The 22,322-nt window shown below is 44.8% G+C and overlaps 1 protein-coding gene and 1 pseudogene across 1 annotated transcript; one reads left to right on the top strand and one right to left on the bottom strand.

Annotated features, from left to right (window-relative positions):
* Positions 1-9,055: 9,055 nt before the first annotated feature.
* LOC133422789 (SPRY domain-containing protein 3-like) lies at positions 9,056-10,386 on the bottom strand (annotated as a pseudogene).
* Positions 10,387-11,105: 719 nt separating this feature from the next.
* prl (prolactin) lies at positions 11,106-19,427 on the top strand. Its single transcript, XM_061712913.1, has 5 exons — positions 11,106-11,165; positions 12,832-12,944; positions 14,714-14,821; positions 18,095-18,277; positions 19,140-19,427. Exons 1-5 carry the CDS (start codon positions 11,117-11,119, stop codon positions 19,311-19,313), a joined length of 627 nt encoding a protein of 208 aa, XP_061568897.1. The 5' UTR covers positions 11,106-11,116; the 3' UTR covers positions 19,314-19,427.
* The last annotated feature ends 2,895 nt before the right edge of the window (positions 19,428-22,322 follow it).

Below are 22,322 nucleotides of genomic sequence, written 5' to 3'. Positions count from 1 at the left end.
CTGCAACAACAGACTAACACGTCATCACATAACACTTCCTGTATTGCTTCTCAAATTTAATGTCCTCTCAACCAAATGAACTGAAATTAGATTCTGGTTCTAGTTCTGGTTTTAACTTAAAGTGAAATGTAGTGAAATGAGGAGGAATCATAGAGATAACTTCTCATTTCAACTAACTGGATCAGCCGTTCTTCATCCGTGACTGTTTCCTACAGCGCTTTAACCGGCTTTCAACCCGAGCGACAGGAAACGGCCAACTCAAAACGACACGCCGCGTCGCTGCCGCCAGTTAGGACAGTCCAATAGAAAATAAAGAAATGGAATTGATTTTGTCACTGACGTTCGCTTGCATCGCATGCAGTTAGGACACGGTAACTCCGCCGGCCTGAGCTTCCACCATTATTTCGGAGCGGTGTATCGCGTCATTCGCGTCATTGCGTCAGGCAGCCAATCAGCACAGAGCCTCATTATCATAGCCTCCCCACCCACTTAGAATCCCGTATAGAGAAGGAGGTTAGAAACGGGGAAGATAAAGACATGGCTTAGAGACTGAATTTCTAATTTATTTAGCAAAAACAATCAAAACCTTGTTTTTAAGACATTCAAGGCCTGTTTAAAATAGGTATTAGATGCCAAAATAGGTCCCCTTTAATTTTTACACATCTGTCTTATGAATTCTTATCTTATAATTTTAACTTATCTATTCTCCTACTAAACTGTTTTTAACAAAAAATAAATGCTCTCAAATAAATTCTCAACAGTTTATGCCTACGGGCCGAACAGCAGTGCGGAGTACCCGGCCTTCCCGGAGAAGGTACGCAACACGTACCTTCTCCGGGTGGGTGGAGAAGTCCTGCCTCAGGTGGAGGAGTATCAAAGCTCTGCAGGTGCTTTGGCATCATATTGGCATTCCTCAGCCTTCAATAGACGGAGCAAACAGATCACTGGCAAGAATGGCCATTAGTGTGACATAAGCAAGAGCATAAATGTGAGTTCATGAGTCATTCAGACGAATACCAGCTCATGTGACAGTCTGACAATGGTTGAGGAGCAGACCAGGGGTTGTCAGCTCATTGTGAGCTGTCTGGTGAAGCAGTGAAAGACAGGTGTGGACAGGAGCGCCCAGGGGCTCAGCACAGCCACCTGCAGAACCAGCCCCCCACCCCCATGTCGTCACTGACTAATTATAGACTCCAGTTAACCAGGTGACCACTGCCACACAATGGGATTTCTTTTTGAGGACGGGGAAACAATTAACCTAGGTATACTCTGTGAGAGGGGGAAAATCCAATAAATCCATGTTTTTTACCCCAAGGACTTTTTGGTAACATTATTGTTTGTTTTTCATTTTTCATTCTTTTGTTTTTCTTGATTGACATTTATTTCAGCCCAAATGTAAAAAGTTGGGATACTGGGTAAAAAGTAAATAAAACTAAATAAAAAAAAATCCAATGGTTTGCAAATGTCAGAAGCCCATATTTTCTGGCCAGAAGCACATAAACATCACATCAGAAATAATAATAATTTCACTAATGCTGAACTGATTAACTGGCTTACACAACCTCTGGTCGTTGAGGAGAAAATCACTTCTCATGTTCACCAAAGTATCCTGAGCTGTCCACCAGCTGAAGCACATGGAAGTTGGGTGATGCAGCAAGAGAGCAACTAAAAGCACCGAACTAAGTCCACCACAAAATGACTTCAGCAAAAGAAAATCCATCATCTGGAGGGCTGTGGACTGAGCTCCAGAGAGCCATTCACAGTAAACATCCTACAAATATGTAGTCTATGCATTCTTGGAAGCAGTTCTGGAAAGACGAATGGTCCAAAATTTGAAACAGTTTCCGGTTTCTAATGTCTTTTAAGTGGCTCGATCAGAAATGGCCACTGCCTTGAATAAAAACATGACTAGCAAAAGTTAGCTCACCTTCATCCGCTGGCCCTCCAGGTCAACCAACAGCCAGTCTGTAAGTATAATTAACAGCACACAAAAAACATGTTCTCTTCATAGTGTGATTGACTACGCTCCATTAGGTCTTAAGTTCAGAGGGTTGGCCCCATTGGTCAATACAGCCAGAGTCTGGGAGACGTCTTTTCATCCACTAGATGGCATTAGTGAACATGGTGGCTGGACAGGTGGCAGCTGTTTTCCATCAAACCCTCATCAGCAGGAGGATAAAGGGAGCATGCTGTCAGCACGTCATTGCCAGTCAGACAGAGTGTTCCTGGTTTCCGTACCTGCTTGCATAATTTCAGAGTCTCCTGGTTCCTATGTTCTTGGTGGGCAGCATCCCAGTTCCTCTCCTCTCCTCTCCTCTCCTCTCCTCTCCTCTCCTCTCCTCTCTTCTCTTCTCATTCTTCCTGCGAATGAGTCCTGTTCCCCCTCCACCGTGTTCCTGTCAAAGACTGTTCTGAAAGAACCCACCGTTCTCCTGGATCCTCTCCGTTCATTCAAGTCAACCCTTCCTGGCAAGTCTCAGACCTTGCTCGTTCCTCCCTTCTCATCTCTGATGCTCTGCCACCCGGATCCAGTTCCTAGATTCCTGACAAACTTCATTATTTACAATTAACAGCTAATACCTTTCTTTGTCTCCTGAGTGTTTTCTGCACATAGGCCAAGACTTTGGAAAAAGCATGACAAATACACTGTAGCGTTGCCTGTATGCTGTTCATTATGCACCACTCAAAAAACACATCAGATCTCAATGGGGGAAGAGAATGCTGGATATTGATAGTGATAGGGATGAGGTAATGTGTTGCGAACGAAAAGATGCCCATTGTTTGACAGAAATTGAACATTTTCAAAGAGAAAATACAAAAAGACACCCACGAAAATCAAAGCGAAAAATTAATGCATACAGTTTCACTGAAGTGACTCAAAATGGTACCTGGTAGTTTGTGTTGGCCCCCACATGCTTGTATATCCGAAGATGGAGGAGAATCTCCTCCCAGATCTGGACCATCACTGAGGTCCTGGACAGTCTGAGGTGCAACCTGGTGCCCTCAGATGGACTGCAAAGGAACGTCCCAGAGATGATCTACTGCAGGGGTCTCCAACCCTGGTCAATTCAATTCAATTTTATTTATATAGCATCTAATACAACAGATGTTGTCTCTAGACACTTTCCAGAGACCTAGAACATGACCCCCGAGCAATTATTACATAAACAATGAAATAAAACGGAAGCAGCAGCGGGATGACCAGAGGGGGGGGGGGCGCAGACAGGTGGAAGCAGCAGCGGCATGACCGTGGATGGGGGGGGGGGGACCGGGACCGCAGGCCAGCATGCAGCTCCCGAAGCTCCGGCCTGCAAACATGCACAAAAGAAAAAAAAGGGGGGCCAGCACAAGAAACTACAGGAGCGATGGACAAAAATGATGACTATGAGATACTTATAATAAATAAAAATGGAAATGGAGAAAAGAGGAAGGGAAGACGAGAGGAGAAGAAGTGTGAGAGGCATCGCCCAGTGGATCATGTTGGTGTCCCCCTGCGGCATAGGCCTATAGCAGCATATCTACCACGAAGCTATGTTTGAGACTAACTATTATAGTCTTGTTCTATAGCTGCAACTATGACTACTGACTCTAACACACTAGAGTTTACACTAACTACAGATTTACCAACACCAGCTAGAGGTTTAGTAAACACTAACTATAGGCTTTACTAAACAGAAAGGTCCTGGTCCTGGTCCTGGAGAGACCTATCCAGCATGTTTTAGGTGTCTCCCTGCATGAACACACCTGATTCTAATCAATGGTCATCATTAACTTGTCATCAAGGTCTGGACAGTTCTGTTGTTGACACAGCTCCTTGTAGCATGGTGTGCTGAAGCAGGGAAAGATCTAAAACATACTGGATAGGTGCTCTCCAGGACCAGAGTTGGAGACCCCTATTCTACTGGATGTAGGGCAGGTGAGCATGGAGGCCAGTCAATGGTACCAATTCTCTTATTCTTCAGGAACTTCAATGCCCTCACCACCTGTGGCCGGGCATCATTGTACACCTCTAGTGGGAGAAAAGCCTTAAGCCAAACAGTGGCAAGGAAAAACTCCCCTTTAGGAGGGAAGAAACCTTGAGCAGGACCAGGCTCATAAGGGGGGATCCTCCTGCCGAAGGCCAGACTGGGGTGGTTGGGGACGTCAGCAGCACACAGCAGGCAGGTGGAAGCAGCAGCGGGATGACCGGGGGGGGGGGGGGGGGGCGGCTACCGCAGGCCAGCACGCAGCTCCCGAAGCTCCGGCCTGCATACATGCACAAAAGAGAAAAAAGGGGGCCAGCACAAGAAACTAAAGGAACGATGGACAAAAATGATGGTTATGAGATACTTATAATAAATAAAAATGGAAAAGGAGAGGAAGGGAAGAGACTAACTATTATAGTCTTGTTGTATAGCTGCAACTATGACTACTGACTCTAACACACTAGAGTTTACACTAACTAGAGATTTACTAACACCAGCTAAAGGTTTACTAAACACTAATGTGGCAGGGTGGAGGAGCTGCAGCCACTCAGGCTGATTAGGGCACAGGTGGGCCCAATCAGCCTCTCCACTCTGCCAGCCTTCATAAGGCATGGCTGCCCAGCAGCAAGGGACTCAGAATGGAGGAGCTGCTGGCGTGAGGTGCTTCTGCACTGTGGGTGATGTTTTTGGGAATAAACAGGGTTCTGCACGAAACTCCGTGTCTCTTCATCCTTCGGTCGGGCCCGTAGCATCCACCCTGCTACATCTGGCGCCCAACGTGGGGCCCGAAGAATGGACGAGAGAGGCACGGAGCGGGCCCTGGACACGCTCGCCCGGGCTATGGCGGGCATGGCGGCCGCCTTCCGGGACCAGGGCGAGCGGCAGCTGGCCGCCATAGAAGCCCTGGTGGCCGCGGGGCGACCCACCCCTGCACCCCGTCTGAGGGCCGCCGCAGCAACGCGGGAGGAGCTGGCGGCGCCGCAGCTGAGAGGCCGGGAGGCAGAAGCTGCGGGCCGCCAAGCGACGGCTCCCGAGGCGGCGGGACCTGCGGAGCGACCCATCCCTGCTCCCCGTCTGAGGTTCGCCGCGGCAGCGCTGGTGGCGCTGCAGCCGACCGGCCGTGAGGCAGTGGCTGCAGGCCGCCAGGCGACGGCTCCCGGGACGGAGACGGAGGCGGAGTTGGCGGGGGAGGCGGCTTCGGAGGCGCAGCCGCCAGCGACAGTGGGTCCCGCGGAGACGGGGCCGGACCTGCGGCCAGAGCAGAGTGTGGTGGAAGAGGCGGTCCTGGAGGCGGACCAGCAGCCCACGCAGGGCGGCGTCGCGGAGGTGAAGGAGGCAGTCGTGCGCGCACCGGGTGGCCCGAGGCCACCATGGGCCCGGCCCCGAGCGCATCCTCCACGGCGGGCGGGCCGACGCCGGGGGCGACCACCCCGACCGTTCCGCGGCTCAGGCCGACGCCGGGGGCGACCACCCAACCAGGAAGCCCGGAGGGTTCCTCTCCCGCTCCGAGGGGGCGGCGGGGGGGAGTAGGCTCGGCCGGACGGACCCCGGCTCGAGGTTGGCGTTGGGGGTGTGTGGCAGGGTGGAGGAGCTGCAGCCACTCAGGCTGATTAGGGCACAGGTGGGCCCAATCAGCCTCTCCACTCTGCCAGCCTTCATAAGGCATGGCTGCCCAGCAGCAAGGGACTCAGAATGGAGGAGCTGCTGGCGTGAGGTGCTTCTGCACTGTGGGTGATGTTTTTGGGAATAAACAGGGTTCTGCACGAAACTCCGTGTCTCTTCATCCTTCGGTCGGGCCCGTAGCATCCACCCTGCTACAACTAACTATAGGCTTTACTAAACAGAAAGGTTTTAAGTTTAGTTTTAAAGGTGGAGGTGGTGTCAGCCTCCTTAACCCAGATTGGAAGTTGGTTCCATAGTAATGGTGCCTGATAGCAGAACGCCCGCCCTCCAAATCTATATTTGGATCCTCTTTGGATACTCTAGGAACTACGAGTAAACCTGCACTCTGAGAGCGGAGAGCTCTGCCAGGAACATAAGGCACTATCAGGTCTTGCAAATAATGCGGAGCTAAGCCGTTTTGGGCTTTATACGCAAGTAATAAAATTTTAAATTGGATTCTGAATTTTAAGCGTAACCAATGGAGCGACGCTAACACTGGAGAGACGTGGTCTCTCCTGCTGATTCCTGTCAGTACTCGTGCTGCTGCATTTTGGATCAGCTGGAGCCTATTCAGCAAATTACTTGAACATCCTGCTAATAACACATTACAGTAATCTAGTCTAGAAGATACAAACGCATGAACTAGTTTTTCTGCAACACTCTGCGAGAGGATATTCCTAATATTTGCAATATTACGGAGATGGAAAAACGCTATTTTACAAACCTGATTAACATATGGTTTAAACGACAAATCCTGATCGAAAACAACACCAAGGTTTCTCACAGTTGCACTGGAAGCCATCACAACACCATCTAATGCCTTCCTAAGATGCTCTGGACCAAGAATGATAACCTCTGTTTTATCTGAATTTTGAAGCAAGACATTTCTGGACATCCAGTCCTTGATGTCCCTAATGCCACTTTTCCACTAGTCTCGCCTCAGCCCGGCTCGGCTCGGCGCGGCTCCACGCGGCTCCACCCGTGTGTTTTTGCACAGCCAGATGAGAAGTGGGGGTGGGGTGAATCTGCTGTGACGTACTCGATTGCGCAACACCTTTGTTCATGTCGGCGCTGATGAGAAATCAGCTGGAGCCGCGAGCTGAGAAAAAAACAGCCCGTCTACATCCCTTTTTAATTCTCTAGTCAGCCACCAGGTTTATGAACATCTGCACCTCAGAGTTGGATCACCAAACAGATGTTTGTGCTGTATAATAAAATCGCCGCGAGCCGCGAGTCGCCTCGCGCTGACTCCCGCTTCCTGATTCAAACGTTTGACGGCCCTGCCCCCGACCAATCAGGGGCCTGTAGTTTGATGACGGCCCCGCCCCCCGACCAAGCGGTGGCGAGGAGGGTGGTGACGTCAGAAATAGTCCCGGCTCAGCCCTGATAGAACCTCGCTAGAATGGTTACAGAAAAATGCATCGGCTTGGAGCGGCTCTACCCATCTCAGCCCTAGTGCAAAAGGGCAAAACGGGGCCGCACCGAGCCGAGCCGGGCGGAGGCGGGACTAGTCCAAAAGGGCCATAAGACAGGGGTGTCCAAAGTCGGTCCTCGAGGGCCGACTTTGGACACCCCTGCCCTAAGACATGCCTGAAGTTTAACTAACGGTTCTGTTTCATCCGGCTTCATAGACAAATAGAGCTGCGTATCATCAGCATAACAATGAAAGTGTATGCCGTGATTCTGGATTATACTTCCCAATGGCTGCATGTATAAACTGAACAAGATTGGCCCTAGCACTGAACCCTGCGGAACACCATAACAGACCCTTGACTGTTCTGAAGAAACCTCATGTACATGAACAAACTGGAACCTGTCAGATAGATATGATTTAAACCAACGTAGAGCTGTCCCTTTAATCCCAACAACATGTTCTAACCTGTGCACTAAAATGCTGATCTACAGTGTCAAAAGCAGCACTGAGGTCCAGTAGAACTAGTATGGGCACTAATCCCTTATCTGAGGTCCAGTAGAACCAGTATGGACACTAATCCCTTATCTGAGGTCCAGTAGAACCATCTCTGTGCTATGATGCATTCTGAACCCTGACTGAAAGACTTCAAACAGATCATTTCTATACAAATAGTCACATAACTGGCTTGAAACTGCCTTTTCCAGAATTTTAGATACAAATGGAAGGTTGGAAATTGGCCTATAATTAGCTAAGGTGTCTGGGTCAAGAGAAGGTTTTTTTTTTTTTTTTTTTTTACCAGTAACCAAAAGTGTATTTCTTGGATAACTCACAAGTAAAAATAAAAAGTTTTTTAAACTATTGTATGAACTAATACATAATATAACATTTAAGGTGAATACAATGTATGTGCCATATTTATTTTTGTGGCAGATATTCAGATTCTGAAGTAGTAAAAGAAAAAAAAAAGAAAATCATTGTTACACAGAGTTTAGCCCTTACTTCATGTCCTAACGGGATTTAACAACTGAGAATTTCTCTTTTTACACCTTTAGTGACATTCCTCAAGACTTCCTCACGCCTGTAAATCTCAGTTTCACAGAGTTGTAATGAGGTTGGCATTTCCTTCATTAGTTTAAATACAGTCATCAGTAATTTTCTTGTTTTTCCTGCACGCGTAGGGTAAACAATAAGCTGTAAGAACAAAGAGCATGTACTTATTCTTAGAAAAAACTATTCTGAAAAGTAAGTAAAGTAAAAAACACAGACTCGCACTGTCACCATAGTTGGGTTGAAATATTTTTGGGGTTCCTCTGACGTGATTTATTTAGTGGGTTCCATTGGAGGAACTTCACTGTTAGTTAAATGGTTAGTGTTGCATCTCAAAAGTGGCTAGAATTTGATTTGAATTTGACTTTTTAAACTGCTGCTACACTTTACTCCATAAGTGTCAGCTCGTGCAGCCTGCACCGTTTCCACAGAATATGACATATGATATGATAAATTCAGTGCAATAACACCACGTCAGAGCAACACCCACTCTCACTGAACCAGCAGTACAACTGTCTGTTTTATTGACCTCGCTGTTCATTCAATGTGCTGCCGTTTCTTTGGAAACCCAACTAAGCCCCCCTCACCACTGAGTGTCAGTAATACGCCATTAGCGGGAGTCTGGAGCGCAGCACAGCTGCAGACTGTGAGTGGCACTGCACATTTCTTTATTTGTATTATTGCTGATAAAGGATAAGGTACATTTGTTGGCTGAGGTCTGCTATATTTTGACTTTTACATTCATTTTTCTAGTAAGAACCTTTTTGGCATTTTAGCTAACTTCACACTGTGAAATTAAATAGTCAAAAACAGTATTTTGCCATTAAAAATATGTGATTGGTTCAACAGTTTAAACAGTATAAAATAACTCCATAATAAAGCAAATGTAATATTATTCTGATCAGTCTTAATAAAACATTTTGCCAGCATGTTAAGTGATTCTTACACCTTCAAGAAGCCATCCTCCGTTCCCATTTTGGAGCTTGTCCATGTGGAAGTGTAATTTACTTAACTGTCCAATCTCCAAAATGTACCAGGGGTCAATTACTTCCGAAAAGCTCTGATACTCCTCAGCCACTGAGGGGGTGTAGATCCACCCTGACCTTCTCCCCAGTGCTCATCATACCAATAGTGGGATAGAAACCTGTTACTGGTAAGGCCACCTCCCTCCGTCCCACCACCTTTCCATTTCGTGTGAAAAATACCATGACCTTCCTCCCATCTAAATCTTTTTTCCTCCTCCTCCTCCTCTTCTTCATTGTTTGCATATAAGTCATTCTGGACCTCGCTGGGCTTAGGAATCACATCGATGTCCCAGTCGTCCACGTCATCTCCACCATCCAGGTTAAAGTCACGTGGAAACATGATCCCACAGCCCATAATGTCCCCTTCAAAGCAACGTGGCCCGAACGGATCTCCAACCCCACAGCCGTGGAACAACTTCCCATCATCTGCGTGATAAGCTATGGATCCTCTGCTCCAACCTGGATGCCTTTTTTTTGGGTAGTCCCTGCGTGCCAGCCCCAGGGCGATATAACACTTCTCCCCAGCATCCGTGATCTCCAGCTCAAAGTAGTGGAAGCGCATGCTGAGAGGTCGACGGGCCTGAGCCAAGCCCACGTCCACCATGCTCTTCTTTCCCCACATACTTCAGCAGAGTGCCAGTCACTTTGACGCCATGCAGACGAGCCCAGTCCTCTTCATGATTGTCAACTATCATCTCTCCGATGTCCTCCTCCATGCCCCAATCAGCATTCAGGTCCAGAAGCTCTTCTTCACCCAACGAGTGCATGCCTACTGCAGGGTACAGAGCCTCGGGAGATGCTGGGATGTCCACACTGCCAACTTCATTACCATTCTTGGTAAAAAACACTGTCCATCGTCAGAGTCCAGGGATATTCCACAACCGATTCTGTCACCTGTGCAGCATTTTGTACCAAACTGCTGGCCTACAGTGTTGCCATTGTAGAGCTTGCCATCATCGGCATGAAAAGCCACAGAATGTGGAAGCCAGCCTGGCTGATGGTCTAGTTTGTAGAACTGAGGAACCAAACCAACAGCAATCATTCCCCGCACTCCTGTATCGATGATAGTCACTTCAAAATAGCGGTTCCTTTTTGACAACGGCCAGGCCGCCATTAAACAGCCAACTTCATCCTAATTCCCGTGATACCTAAGTACATCTCCATCCCTCAGCATCCTCTTTAGTTGCTCGCGGTAACGCACCGCTCATACCTCATGAATTTCTCGAATTCTTCTCCTCCAGTTCAGAAAATAATGAAGGTTTATGTCGTCCATGTCTGAAAACCATCACAATTGTTCTATGACTTGTAACCACGTCGTTCTTCGGTTTTTCTTCCCTCTCGAAGGAAAATAATTTAATTCTGAATGATTTAATTCGGAATAATTAATTCCGAATTAAAAAACATCATGTAACCGTGGCCAATGTGTATGTCTGTTATTTTGACATTGATCTGATTGTCGTATCAGATCACATTTTGTGACTAATTAATGTGGAAAACCAACTAATGGTTCATGTGGTTTTCTTTCCACTGTCCTGTGAACAGGCTTGTGGGGAAATCTGTTTTTTTCCATGCTTATATAACACCTTGCAGGTTAGATCATACAGGCACTGAGAAGGCCAGGTGAAGGAAAGACGTGCAATTTTCCTGTTAGATCATTTAAAATGAATTAAGGCCGTTATTTCAGCTCCATGGCTTAAACTTGGGGGGGAGCACGTCATGTTTTTATAAATGCATTCAATTAAAACTGGGAAGGAGCTTTTCCCACACAAATAAATGCACATGTACAATCGCTGCATCCTGTTGCATCCATTCAAATCTCCTCCGCCATGTTTCTCATTACAAACCGGTCTCAGCAAGTTTTTGGTAATCAGCAATCAGTCGTCCTGCTGCTGCATAACCAAACTGGGGGAGCTCAGCAGCTATAAAACACCAGCATAATGGAGCTGGAAAACAAGAAAGCACCAACAGAAACAAGATAAGACTGTCTAAACGCAGGAGGAGAGATGGACCACAGAAGAACCAGCGGAAGCAAGATTCTCACCTTCACCACAGGTGAGACCAACGTGACCGACCGGTTTGTTTTCTGCCGTACTCACTCGAGTTGTAAAAAAAAATCAGGGGGGATGGTGGATTTTATCATATGGGGACAGATAATTTGTGCTGATTACAAATAATATAATATATTACAAATAATAGCACTGACCAAAACAGCTGCAGAAATACTGCAGGAATGACATAGCAGCAGTTAAATGCAGCCTTCTGTAAGCTTTAAATATCCACTGGGCTTACATCAAATACATCAAAACACAACAATAAAAAACACTTTTCCGAACTTATCAATATGACTCTGTCCTTCACAGGATAAGTAAAATGGATCACTGCAAAAACTCAAAATCTTAACAAGAATATTTGTCTTATTTCTAGTTAAAATGTCTCATTTTAGTAAAAAAATCTCATTACACTTAAAACAAGACTCATCACTGGAAAAAACAACAATTTTCACCTGTTTCAAGTAGATTTTCACTAGAAATAAGTAGAAAAATCTGCCAGTGGAACAAATTTTTTTTGCTTGTAATAAGAAGATAAATCTTGTTCCACTGGCAGATTTTTCTACTCATTTCTAGTGAAAATTTACTTGAAACAGGTGAAAATTGTCAAATAAGTTATTTTTCTGGTGTTATTTTTCTGGTGATGACTCTAAATGTTGAAATAGCAGTAAAACCACATTCATTGATGAAATGACATAGGGGATGGAAAGGAGGGATGGCAGTTTTACAGGGGGGATGATTTGGACCGTTTTTATTTCAGGGGGGGATGATTTGGACCGTTTTTATTTCAGGGGGGGATGATTTGGACCCTTTTTATTTCAGGGGGGATGCCGTCCCCCCTCATCCCCCCTCATCCCCCCCTCAACTCTAGTACTGGCCTTACTGATCCAAAGTTGATAATATTTGGAAAGAACTGATCTGTCTCTGCTTCAGAAATGTGAGTTTCTAAATACTTTAAGCCTGGAAAAGGTAAAGAAAAAACGAAATGTTTTCTTCCCTTTGTTGAGTTTTACCAAGTCCATTATTGTTCAGGTTTCAGCTATCACCTACCATTATGGTGTTGTACTTCTACTTGGCTTTAAAGCAAGAAACTAATAAACTGACCAGTTTATCAACCACTGAAAAAGAAATAGCAACATTTAAAGAACATATGTTAGATATAGATATGTAAGGCAAGGCAAGGCGAGGCAAGTTTATTTGTACAGCACAATTCAACACAAGGTAATTCAAAGTGCTTTATATCAACATTAAAAGCGGCAAGACACAATTAAACAGTAAATAACAAATAAAATGAAATAAAATGATAAGAAAAGGTAAAATAGGTAAAATAGGTAAAATAATAAAAAGCACAAGTTGTTAAAAAGTAAGGGCAGTAGATCCAGCAGGTACATCTCATTCTTACAATGGTAAGAATTACGTTTCTATACGGTCAAAACGTACAAAGACCGGGTCAAATACAGTATTACTAAAGTAATCTGTAACAATTCGTGCGGTGAATTAAACCAATTTGACAATTCTACGTCACAATGCCTGCATTCAGGGCTTATCCATAACTTCACGTGGTTTTCAAAAAGTATTTAATTTAATTTAATTAGTAAGAAACACAATGAGTGAGTGTGAACTAATGTAGAGTTGGAGACGGTGACGTGTGTGCTTGTTTCTTGGACCAGTGGCGTACATGCTGGTGATGTCCACAGCCATCCACATCAACGACCTGCTGGACCGGGCCTCGCAGCGCTCCGACCGGCTGCACCTGCTCAGCACCATGCTCACCCAGGAGATGGTGAGTGTGTGTGTGTGTGTGTGTGTGTGTGTGTGTGTGTGTGTGTGTGTGTGTGTGTGTGTGTGCGTGCGTGCGTGCGTGCGTGCGTGCGTGCGTGCGTGCGTGCGTGCGTGCGTGCGTGCGTGCGTGCGTGCGTGCGTGCGTGCGTGCGTGCGTGCGTGCGTGCGTGCGTGCGTGCGTGCGTGCGTGCGTGCGTGCGTGCGTGCGTGCGTGCGTGCGTGCGTGCGTGCGTGCGTGCATGTGCGTGTGTGTGTTCAGGACAGCCATCTGTTTAGACCCGAAGGGCCGGACAATGAGGGGCTTTACATGCCTATTTCAAGGGTAAAGACTTTCAGCTTGAGAGCGCAGATGAAGATTTGGTGAAGCTTTAGTGCCTTCTGTCCCTCAGTAATAATAATAATAATAATTAAAGCTGCAAGCAGCGATGAACGGGCCCTCCACCCTCCACCCTTGTGCACGTTCAGGCTGCAGTGGAAGCTTGTATGACTTGCATGTAGATTCTTCAGGCCTGGACATTTAGCGGATGAAACCACCCACGATTCTCTATATCAAACCATTCAAAAGTTACGGCAGAAAGTAGGAACTATCAAATATCCACCAATCAGAAGGAGGGGCGGGGCTAATTTGCACCAATTATGTTCAAGGACTCAAAACCGAGTCCATTGACACTACCCACGAGACTTTATGTCAAACCATTCAAAAGTTATGGCAGAACCAATCAGATGAACGGGGGCGGGGGGCGTTTTTTGGCGTCTATCGTCACCACGGTAACGCTTTTGACTGAGAAATGTAATGCCCATCGTCGCAGGATGGAGACGCACATTTTGATGTAGAGCACACCTGGGTGCACGTTACGGTTTGGGCGAAGAAGCAACCGAAGAAATGGCATAAATTGCGCGTAAATTACACGATTAATTCAAAATGGCCGACTTTCTGTTTGGTTTCGGCCATGGAGCCAAGAGACTTTTCTTTAAGTTGCGACATGATACAGGTGTGTAGCGATTTTGCATGTACGTCAAACCGTATTGTGGGGCTTGAGGCACAAAGTTTTCTAGGGGGCGCTGTTGAGCCATTTTGCCACGCACAAACCATTAAAGGAGCATGAGGCTCCTTTTAAGAAATGAGACTCTCTAGCGCCACCCTTCACCACGACGGCCGTCGGGGGTACTGCAGCCAACAGTGAAGCCAGCACGGGAGAACGGAGAGAACGCGCATGCAGCGTCATGTGACGTTACATCCGCAGCCCAGCGCGGGAAATTCGACCCCCGAATTGCAGCACATTTTGCAGCACACAGCCTGTTCAAGGCAACGGACAGATACACTAGAGGGCTCATTCTTTTGGGTTTGGAACGCTTCATCTGACCTTATTAGTAGAAAACTTGAAACGTTTACGAATCTTTTTCATAAATCCTGCCTCAATCCTGCCTCAAGCTCCTTTAAATTTATCTTCTCATTGCAAGCAAAGAAATCTTGCTCCACTGGCAGATTTTTCTACTTATTTCAAGTGAAAATCTACTTGAAACAGGTGAAAATTGTCAAATAACAAGTTCTTTTCCCAGTGATGAGTCTTGTTTTAAGTGTAATGAGATTTTCTTGACTAAAATGAGACATTTTAACTAGAAATAAGATAAATATTCTTGTTAAGATTTTGAGTTTTTGCAGTGTGGGGAGTATTTGTCCGCCTTTATGAATCGGTGACCACTGGGTTTCATTTGTCTTAAAGTATCTTATCAGCCGTTTTCTCCCTTCATGGTGGTCTTTCTGCCCAGGACTCTCATTTGCCCCTGCTGGGCCGGCTAACGATGCCCCGCGCTGCCATGTGCCACACCTCCCCGCTGCAGACGCCCATGGACAAAGAGCAGACGCTGCAAATCTCTGTGAGTTCCACTACACTTTGGTTTCTGAGACTGGACTCAGCTAAAATCACAACGCTAAAGCAGAAAGGCCTGACAACGTGGAAGAAAATTATAATTTTTATTAGTTTGGAAATTTATTTCTGCATAAATGGTCCAAATGGAAAATTGTTTGTCTTTTTCTGGTCAGTTTCATTCCATTTCTTAATATGCATCCATTTTTGGACTTTGGGTTGGTAAACGAATTAAAAGTTGGGACGGAAAAGCTTTTACCTCTTTTACGTCTCTCTTTTCTTTTTTTTAATGCATGGAGCATATGTGTTCCTGCAGGTGGTAGATGTTGTTCTTAACCCTTGTACTGTCTTTGGGTCAAAATGACCTTCTTTCCTTCCTTCCTTCTTTTTTTCCCTTCCTTCCTTCTTTCCTTCTGAAAGATTTGTGTTCGTTTGTCTGGTGAACCAAAAGAAAAACTAGTGGAATAGAATCACAGGTTAATACAAACTTTTAATATGTCAAGTACAAGGTTTTCCGGCCGGAGGTACATTTGTCTCAGACCATGGTCGGTAGGAGAGAAATGCACACCTGGTCATCGATCCACTTAATTTTTATACTAGAAAGGGGGGTGTTCTTTACACCTGAATGCCATTGGTAGAGCTAGCTAAGGGGAAGACACCTTAACGTGTAACTTCCAACCCTACATTTCCTTTCCCTGGGGGTCAAGCCTAGCTCACAGGTGAGACCCCCCCAAAGCTAAGCGTCTGCTGTTCCCCACTGTCTCCTCTCCAACAATGCTATGTGTATTGTATTTAACCTCTAATCTGATCTATACCCGAATCACCAGAGGGGTCGGCTCCGTGTCTTCAGCAATACGAGGTTACTTTGAATCTGAAGAGAGAGCCCACCGCTGTTAAATTAAGCTTTAACAATTTCATGAAATCCTAACACACCTTCTTTTCTCCCTTGTTTCCTCCCTTCCTTCCTTCTTTTCTCCCCTTGTACATTCTTTCCTTGTTTTCTCCTTTCCTTCCTTTATTCTTTTTTCCCTTCTTTCCTTCTTTCTTTCTTCCTTTCCTTCCTTCCTTCCTTCCTTCCTTCTTTTCTCCCTTCCTTCCTTCTTTCCTCCCTTCCTTCCTTCCTTCCTTCTTTTCTCCCTTCCTTCCTTTTTTTCCCCTTCCTTCCTTCTTTCCTTCCTTCCTTCCTTCCTTCCTTCCTTCTTTCCTCCCTCCCTCCCTCCCTCCCTCCCTCCCTCCCTCCCTCCCTTCCTTCTTTCCTTCCTTCTTTTTTCCCTTCCTTCCTTCCTTCCTTCCTTCCTTCCTTCCTTCCTTCCTTCCTTCCTTCCTTCCTTCCTTCCTTCCTTCCTTCCTTCCTTCCTTCCTTCCTTCCTTCCTTCCTTCCTTCTTTTCTCCCTTCCTTCCTTCTTTCCTTCCTTCCTTCCGTCCTTCCTTCTTTTCTTCCTTCCTTCTTTCCTCCCTTCTTCCTCCCTTGACCCAAACACAGCACAAGGGTTAAACAAGGTTACTTTTCTGCTTTCATGGCACCATTGCAGGATTGTAAATGAGCCTTGGGTCCCCGTGCTACTCCAGACATCACAGAGCTCCGATTCAGAGCTTAGACCTACTAAGACTCTGGATGATCCTTTGGTCTTTATCACCAGAGCAAACAGCACTCCTTACTTTCTCTTTTTGTGTTTTTCTTTGATCGTTTGCAGACAAAATAAAAACCAGCTACCTGCTCAACCAGTGGGCTGCCTGGTGCCCTACAGGGCCCGTAACTTCCAAAAAAGTATCGTATCAGCGTGATAAAGGTCTGAAATGGAAAAAAAAAACCCAATGAAAATTAAGGAATGAAATGAAGATGATTAGAAAAACATGAGTATCGTGGGTCCATACTGTCTGTAAATACTTTTTAACGTTAACATTTTTTTTTTATTTGTAATTTTACATTTCTATTTATTATTTTATGAATAACTGGGATCCAAAGATCTGTTCTATAGAGGGTTTGCATTGACGTCACTTCCCCACTGGACCAGCCCCCTTAGTGGCAAAAACAGCTGCAACTAGTGGAGAAGACGGGATAACAGACGATTATCGGCTTAAATTAAAGGCAGTTGGACTTGACAGTGACCGGTACAGTTACCAAGAACCAGTGGTCCATGGACATTAATATTTGGTACAGTTACCAAGAACCAGTGGTCCATGGACATTAATATTTGGTACAGTTACCCCAAGAACCAGTGGTGCATGGACATTAATATTTGGTACAGTTACCAAGAACCAGTGGTCCATGGACATTAATATTTGGTACAGTTACCAAGAACCAGTGGTCCATGGACATTAATATTTGGTACAGTTACCAAGAACCAGTGGTCCATGGATATTAATATTTGGTACAGTTACCAAGAACCAATGGTCCATGGACATTAATATTTGGTACAGTTACCAAGAACCAGTGGTCCATGGACATTAATATTTGGTACAGTTACCAAGAACCAGTGGTCCATGGACATTCATATTTGGTACAGTTACCCCAAGAACCAGTGGTCCATGGACATTCATATTTGGTACAGTTACCCCAAGAACCAGTGGTCCGTGGACATTAATATTTGGTACAGTTACCCCAAGAACCAGTGGTCCATGAACATTAATATTTGGTACAGTTAACAAGAACCAGTGGTCCATGGACATTAATGTTTGGCCACCAATCCAGTTTCCTGATATTTATATGTACTTAATTTCTACGCCGGGGAAATACACGAAGCAAAGCTTGAAGATACAAAAGTCTTGACGCTTGGTCCGACTTCAAGACAGGATTTGTTGTAGAAATTAAAGTGATGAGGACACCGAACTTTATGATTTGACCGTTTAACGTTAGCTACCCAAAAATCCAACATTACCTGATACAAAATGGGAACCACAAATCCACGTTTCGGTGCCTGGAATCCAGTTGTTTCTGTGAATTGCAGTGATCCATTTGTCTCTCTTAAGCTTATTTTTCAGCAGTCTGTAAAACAATAACTCTGATTTCTTATTAAATCTATGAGTACAGTCGATTGCACAACAGCTCTTTTCCATTTTAGATGTTTTCCAGTTGCTCAGACTGAAAGTTTACGCTGACACTCAGTCTTTCTGCCACTCAGTCTTTCTGACACTCAGTCTTTCTGACACTCAGTCTTTCTGACACTCAGTGGGCGTAACCGACTTGATGGTGAACAACTTCAAAGTTGAAACTGTGAAGTCGCATCTGTGACGTCATGCGCACTCTCTCTATATTGCATTTGTCCTCTTCCTTCCCCTGAAGGAGTCTGCACTGATGTCGCTGGCTCGTTCTCTGCTCCAAGCGTGGGTCCAGCCGCTGGTGGCCCTGTCCAACTCAGTGACCGCTCTGCCGGACCCGGCCCAGAGCAGCATCTCCAGCAAGCTGCAGGAGCTGCAGGAGCACTTCAGACACCTGGGAGACGGTCTGGATATACTGTCTGCAAGGGTGGGTAGATAGAAAACCACCTGTTCTTTTTCTGCCACACCCTGTACTCGAGTTGAGGGGGATGAGGGGGGATGAGGGGGGATGGCATCCCCCCCTGAAATAAAAACGGTCCAAATCATCCCCCCTGTAAAACTGCCATCCCTCCTTTCCATCCCTTATGTCATTTCATCAATGAATGTGGTTTTACTGCTATTTCAACATTTAGAGTCATCACCAGAAAAATAACACCAGAAAAATAACTTATTTGACAATTTTCACCTGTTTCAAGTAAATTTTCACTTAAAATAAGTAGAAAAATCTGCCAGTGGGAAGATTTATCTTCTCATTACAAGCAAAAAATCTTGTTCCACTGGCAGATTTTTCTACTTATTTCAAGTGAAAATCTACTTGAAACAGGTGAAAATTGTTGTTTTTTCCAGTGATGAGTCTTGTTTTAAGTGTAATGAGATTTTTTTTACTAAAATGAGACATTTTAACTAGAAATAAGACAAATATTCTTGTTAAGATTTTGAGTTTTTGCAGTGATCCATTTTACTTATCCTGTGAAGGACAGAGTCATATTGATAAGTTCAGAAAAGTGTTTTTATTGTTGTGTTTTGATGTATTTGATGTAAGCCCAGTGGATATTTAAAGCTTACAGAAGGCTGCATTTAACTGCTGCTATGTCATTCCTGCAGTATTTCTGCAGGTGTTTTGGTCACTGCTATTATTTGTAATATATTATATTATTTGTAATCAGCACAAATTATCTGTCCCCATATGATCAAATCCACCATCCCCCTTGATTGTTTTTTTACAACTCCAGTACTGACCACACCCCCAGCTCAAGTACCTTTTCTTTCCCTTGTGTCTCCACCTGCAGATGGATCCGTCTGCACAGGCCATCTCCTCGCTGCCCTACACAGGAACCACAGACCTGGGCGAGAGCAGCATTAACTTTCTGCTGTCCTGCCTCCGCCGGGACTCCAACAAGATCGACAGCTTCCTGAAAGTCCTACGCTGCCGCGCAGCAGAGATGCACTCGGAGTTGTGCTAGAGAGGAGGGAGGCCTGCTTGTACTGTCTCCTGTATGAAAAACCAGCACGTGTGAAGAATCTGCTGCCGTAGATAAAAATCTAATTCGTACTTAGCGAGTTTTCTGAGGATGGAATGAGGAGGAGTTATGTGGCAGACATGGAAAATAATCTATTTTATCTTTTAGCAATCACAAAATGTTGCATAAAACATCACTAATCGGTTTCTAACAGTATACAGGACCGTCTCAGAAAATTTGAATATTGTGATAAAGTTCTTTATTTTCTGTAATGCAATTAAAAAAACAAAAATGTCATACATTCTGGATTCATTACAAATCAACTGAAATATTGCAAGCCTTTTATTATTTTAATATTGCTGATTATGGCTTACAGTTTAAGATTAAGATTCCCAGAATATTCTAATTTTTTGAGATAGGATATTTGAGTTTTCTTAAGCTGTAAGCCATGATCAGCAATATTAAAATAATAAAAGGCTTTCAATATTTCAGTTGATTTGTAATGAATCCAGAATGTATGACATTTTTGCATTACCGAAAATAAAGGACTTTATCACAATATTCTAATTTTCTGAGACAGTCCTGTATGCTGTGAAAAATAACAACTAACATCTGTGGTCTGTAAAAAGCACATTTTAAGTCTGTAATTATTAAATATTTCTCCTGAAATGCTAAGGACATGCCTTATTGGCTCATATTTCCATAGTTCAGGCTCAGTTTAGTTAAATACATTTCCTCCAGCTGGTCTGGCACACGAACTGGCCTCACTCTGCTCATTTAACCCTAACTTACTGAAGTAAACCTGTCTGGCTCTCATGTGCCTCCTCCTCATCGTTTTCCTCTCCTCCACACAGTCCTCTCAAAGTCAAGTGGCCAACGCAGCTTTGCAGCAGCAGGTGGAGATGCAACATTTGCACTTCAGATTTGATTTCATGGCAAATGTAACGCACATCAGTAGGAACGGCTTCTTTGAAATCACAATAAATTCATGAACTGTATATTCTGTGAAATGTCCTTGGTTATTGGTTAACTCTATGACATTTTGTAATGTGGGATTACCACGTTGAGAGGGGACCAGAGAAGATGAGCGATTCACCACAATCTGGGACAACATCAGTCTATACAGAATTAGATATTATTTATGCAGTTATTAATTAATCAATGGCAGGTAAAAAGTCCCCAGTAAGAGGGACAAAACCTGCATCAAGAGCAGGATCATGATGGGGGATGGTTTTAAAGGTGGAGGTGGTGTCAGCCTCCTTAACCCAGATTGGAAGTTGGTTCCAAATCTACATTTAGATACTCTAGGAACTACGAGTAAACCTGCACTCTGAGAACGGAGAGCTCTGCCAGGAACATAAGGCACTATCAGGTTTGGCAAATATCGCGGAACTAAGCCATTTTGGACTTTATATGCCGGTAATAAAATTTTAAATTGGATTCTGAATTTTACGAGTAACCAATGGAGCGACGCTAACACTGGAGAGACATGGTCTCTCCTGCTGATTCCTGTCAGTACTCGTGCTTCTGCATTCTGGATCAGCTGGAGCCTATTCAGCAAATTACTTGGACATCCTGTTAGTAACACATTACAGTAATCTAGTCTAGAAGATACAAACAATACAAATTCGTTTTTCTGCATCACTCTGGGAAAGGATGTTCCTAATCTTTGCAATATTACGGAAATGGAAAAACGCTGTTTTGCAAACCTGATTAATATATGGTTTAAACGACGAATCCTGATCGAAAACAACAGGTTTCTCACAGTTGCACTGGAAGCCATCGCAACACCATCTAATCCCTTCCTAAGATGCTTTGGACCCAAAATAACCTCTGTTTTATCTGAATTTAAAAGCCAAACATGAGTGAAGATCCAGTCCTTGATGTCCCTAAGACACGGCTGAAGTTTAACTAACGGTTATGTTTCATCCGGCTTCATTGACAAATTCTGAAAGGTGGCAACCCTAGTGCGGGCGGACATCCCGCCACGCTAAACTTAGCTGACTAGCAGCAAACCGGAATGTAACAATGGGATTGTTTATGTTGTTTCACACGGGTGGCTTCAGGCGAAGCACTGCACATGTGCAGTTGATGTACCTGCGATGAGACTACGTTGTACTGTGAGTTACGTGGAGTGTTTAATAACGTTCCCTGTGAGTTCAATTCAATTCAATTCAATTTTATTTATATAGCGTCTAATACAACAAATGTTGTCTCTAGACGCTTTCCAGAGATCCAGAACATGAACATAAGTATAAAAATAATTCTAAATATAAATATAAACCCCCGAGCAGTTATTACATAAACAATGGCAGGTAAAAACTCCCATAGTGGGAGAAAAGCCTTGAGCCAAACAGTGGCAAGAAAAACTCCCCTTTAGGAGGGAAGAAACCTTGAGCAGGACCAGGCTCGTAAGGGGGGACCCTCCTGCCGAAGGCCAGACTGGGGGAGTCGGGGACGTAAGCAGAAAGGAGAAGTAAAGGTAATACTCAACCGTCCAGTTTGTATAATTAAGGAAGAACAAAGTGAAACATGGAACAGCTGGCTGAGCAGCGGCGGCTCGGCGGCTGCTGCTCAGCCAGGCTGCACACTCACCCGGGGAGCTGCGGGGCGGCTCAACATCTCCCCCTAGAGTCACTAACCAGTAACTACAACAATGAAGTGGTATCGGTGCGTGGTATCGGAGAATTTTTGAGTACGAGTACAAGTATATGAGAGCAGTATCGGCCCCGATACCGATACCAGTATCGGTATCGGGGCATCCCTATTAATTACTGCAACTTTAAAAACCTGTGGTACACATCCTAATTAGGGATAAGTTGATCTGGTCCAGTATTGTCGTAATAATAAGAGAAAGAACATTTTGAATAGTGGCTCAGCTCAGGGAGGTCTATAGGATCAAAACAGTCTAGAGTCAAGTCAGAGCCTAGGGAAGTCGCTAAAGCTGAAGAATTGCCAACAGCTACTACCGGGTGGGCCTGATTGATTTCTTCTCTAATTCTGATGATTTTA

This window comes from Cololabis saira, chromosome 21 (assembly GCF_033807715.1).
Source record: "Cololabis saira isolate AMF1-May2022 chromosome 21, fColSai1.1, whole genome shotgun sequence".
Taxonomy (NCBI): domain Eukaryota; kingdom Metazoa; phylum Chordata; class Actinopteri; order Beloniformes; family Belonidae; genus Cololabis; species Cololabis saira.
The sequence above is the reverse complement of the archived record's forward strand: the minus strand, read 5'-3'. Positions and strand labels throughout refer to the sequence as shown.

Excerpts from the sequence above, each read along its gene's own strand:
- prl (XM_061712913.1), top strand. The coding sequence starts at position 11,117 with ATGGACCACAGAAGAACCAGCGGAAGCAAGATTCTCACCTTCACCACA. Across the intron at positions 11,166-12,831 it reads GATTCTCACCTTCACCACAG|TGGCGTACATGCTGGTGATG; the intron begins GTGAGACCAACG and ends TTCTTGGACCAG. Across the intron at positions 18,278-19,139 it reads TGGATATACTGTCTGCAAGG|ATGGATCCGTCTGCACAGGC; the intron begins GTGGGTAGATAG and ends CTCCACCTGCAG.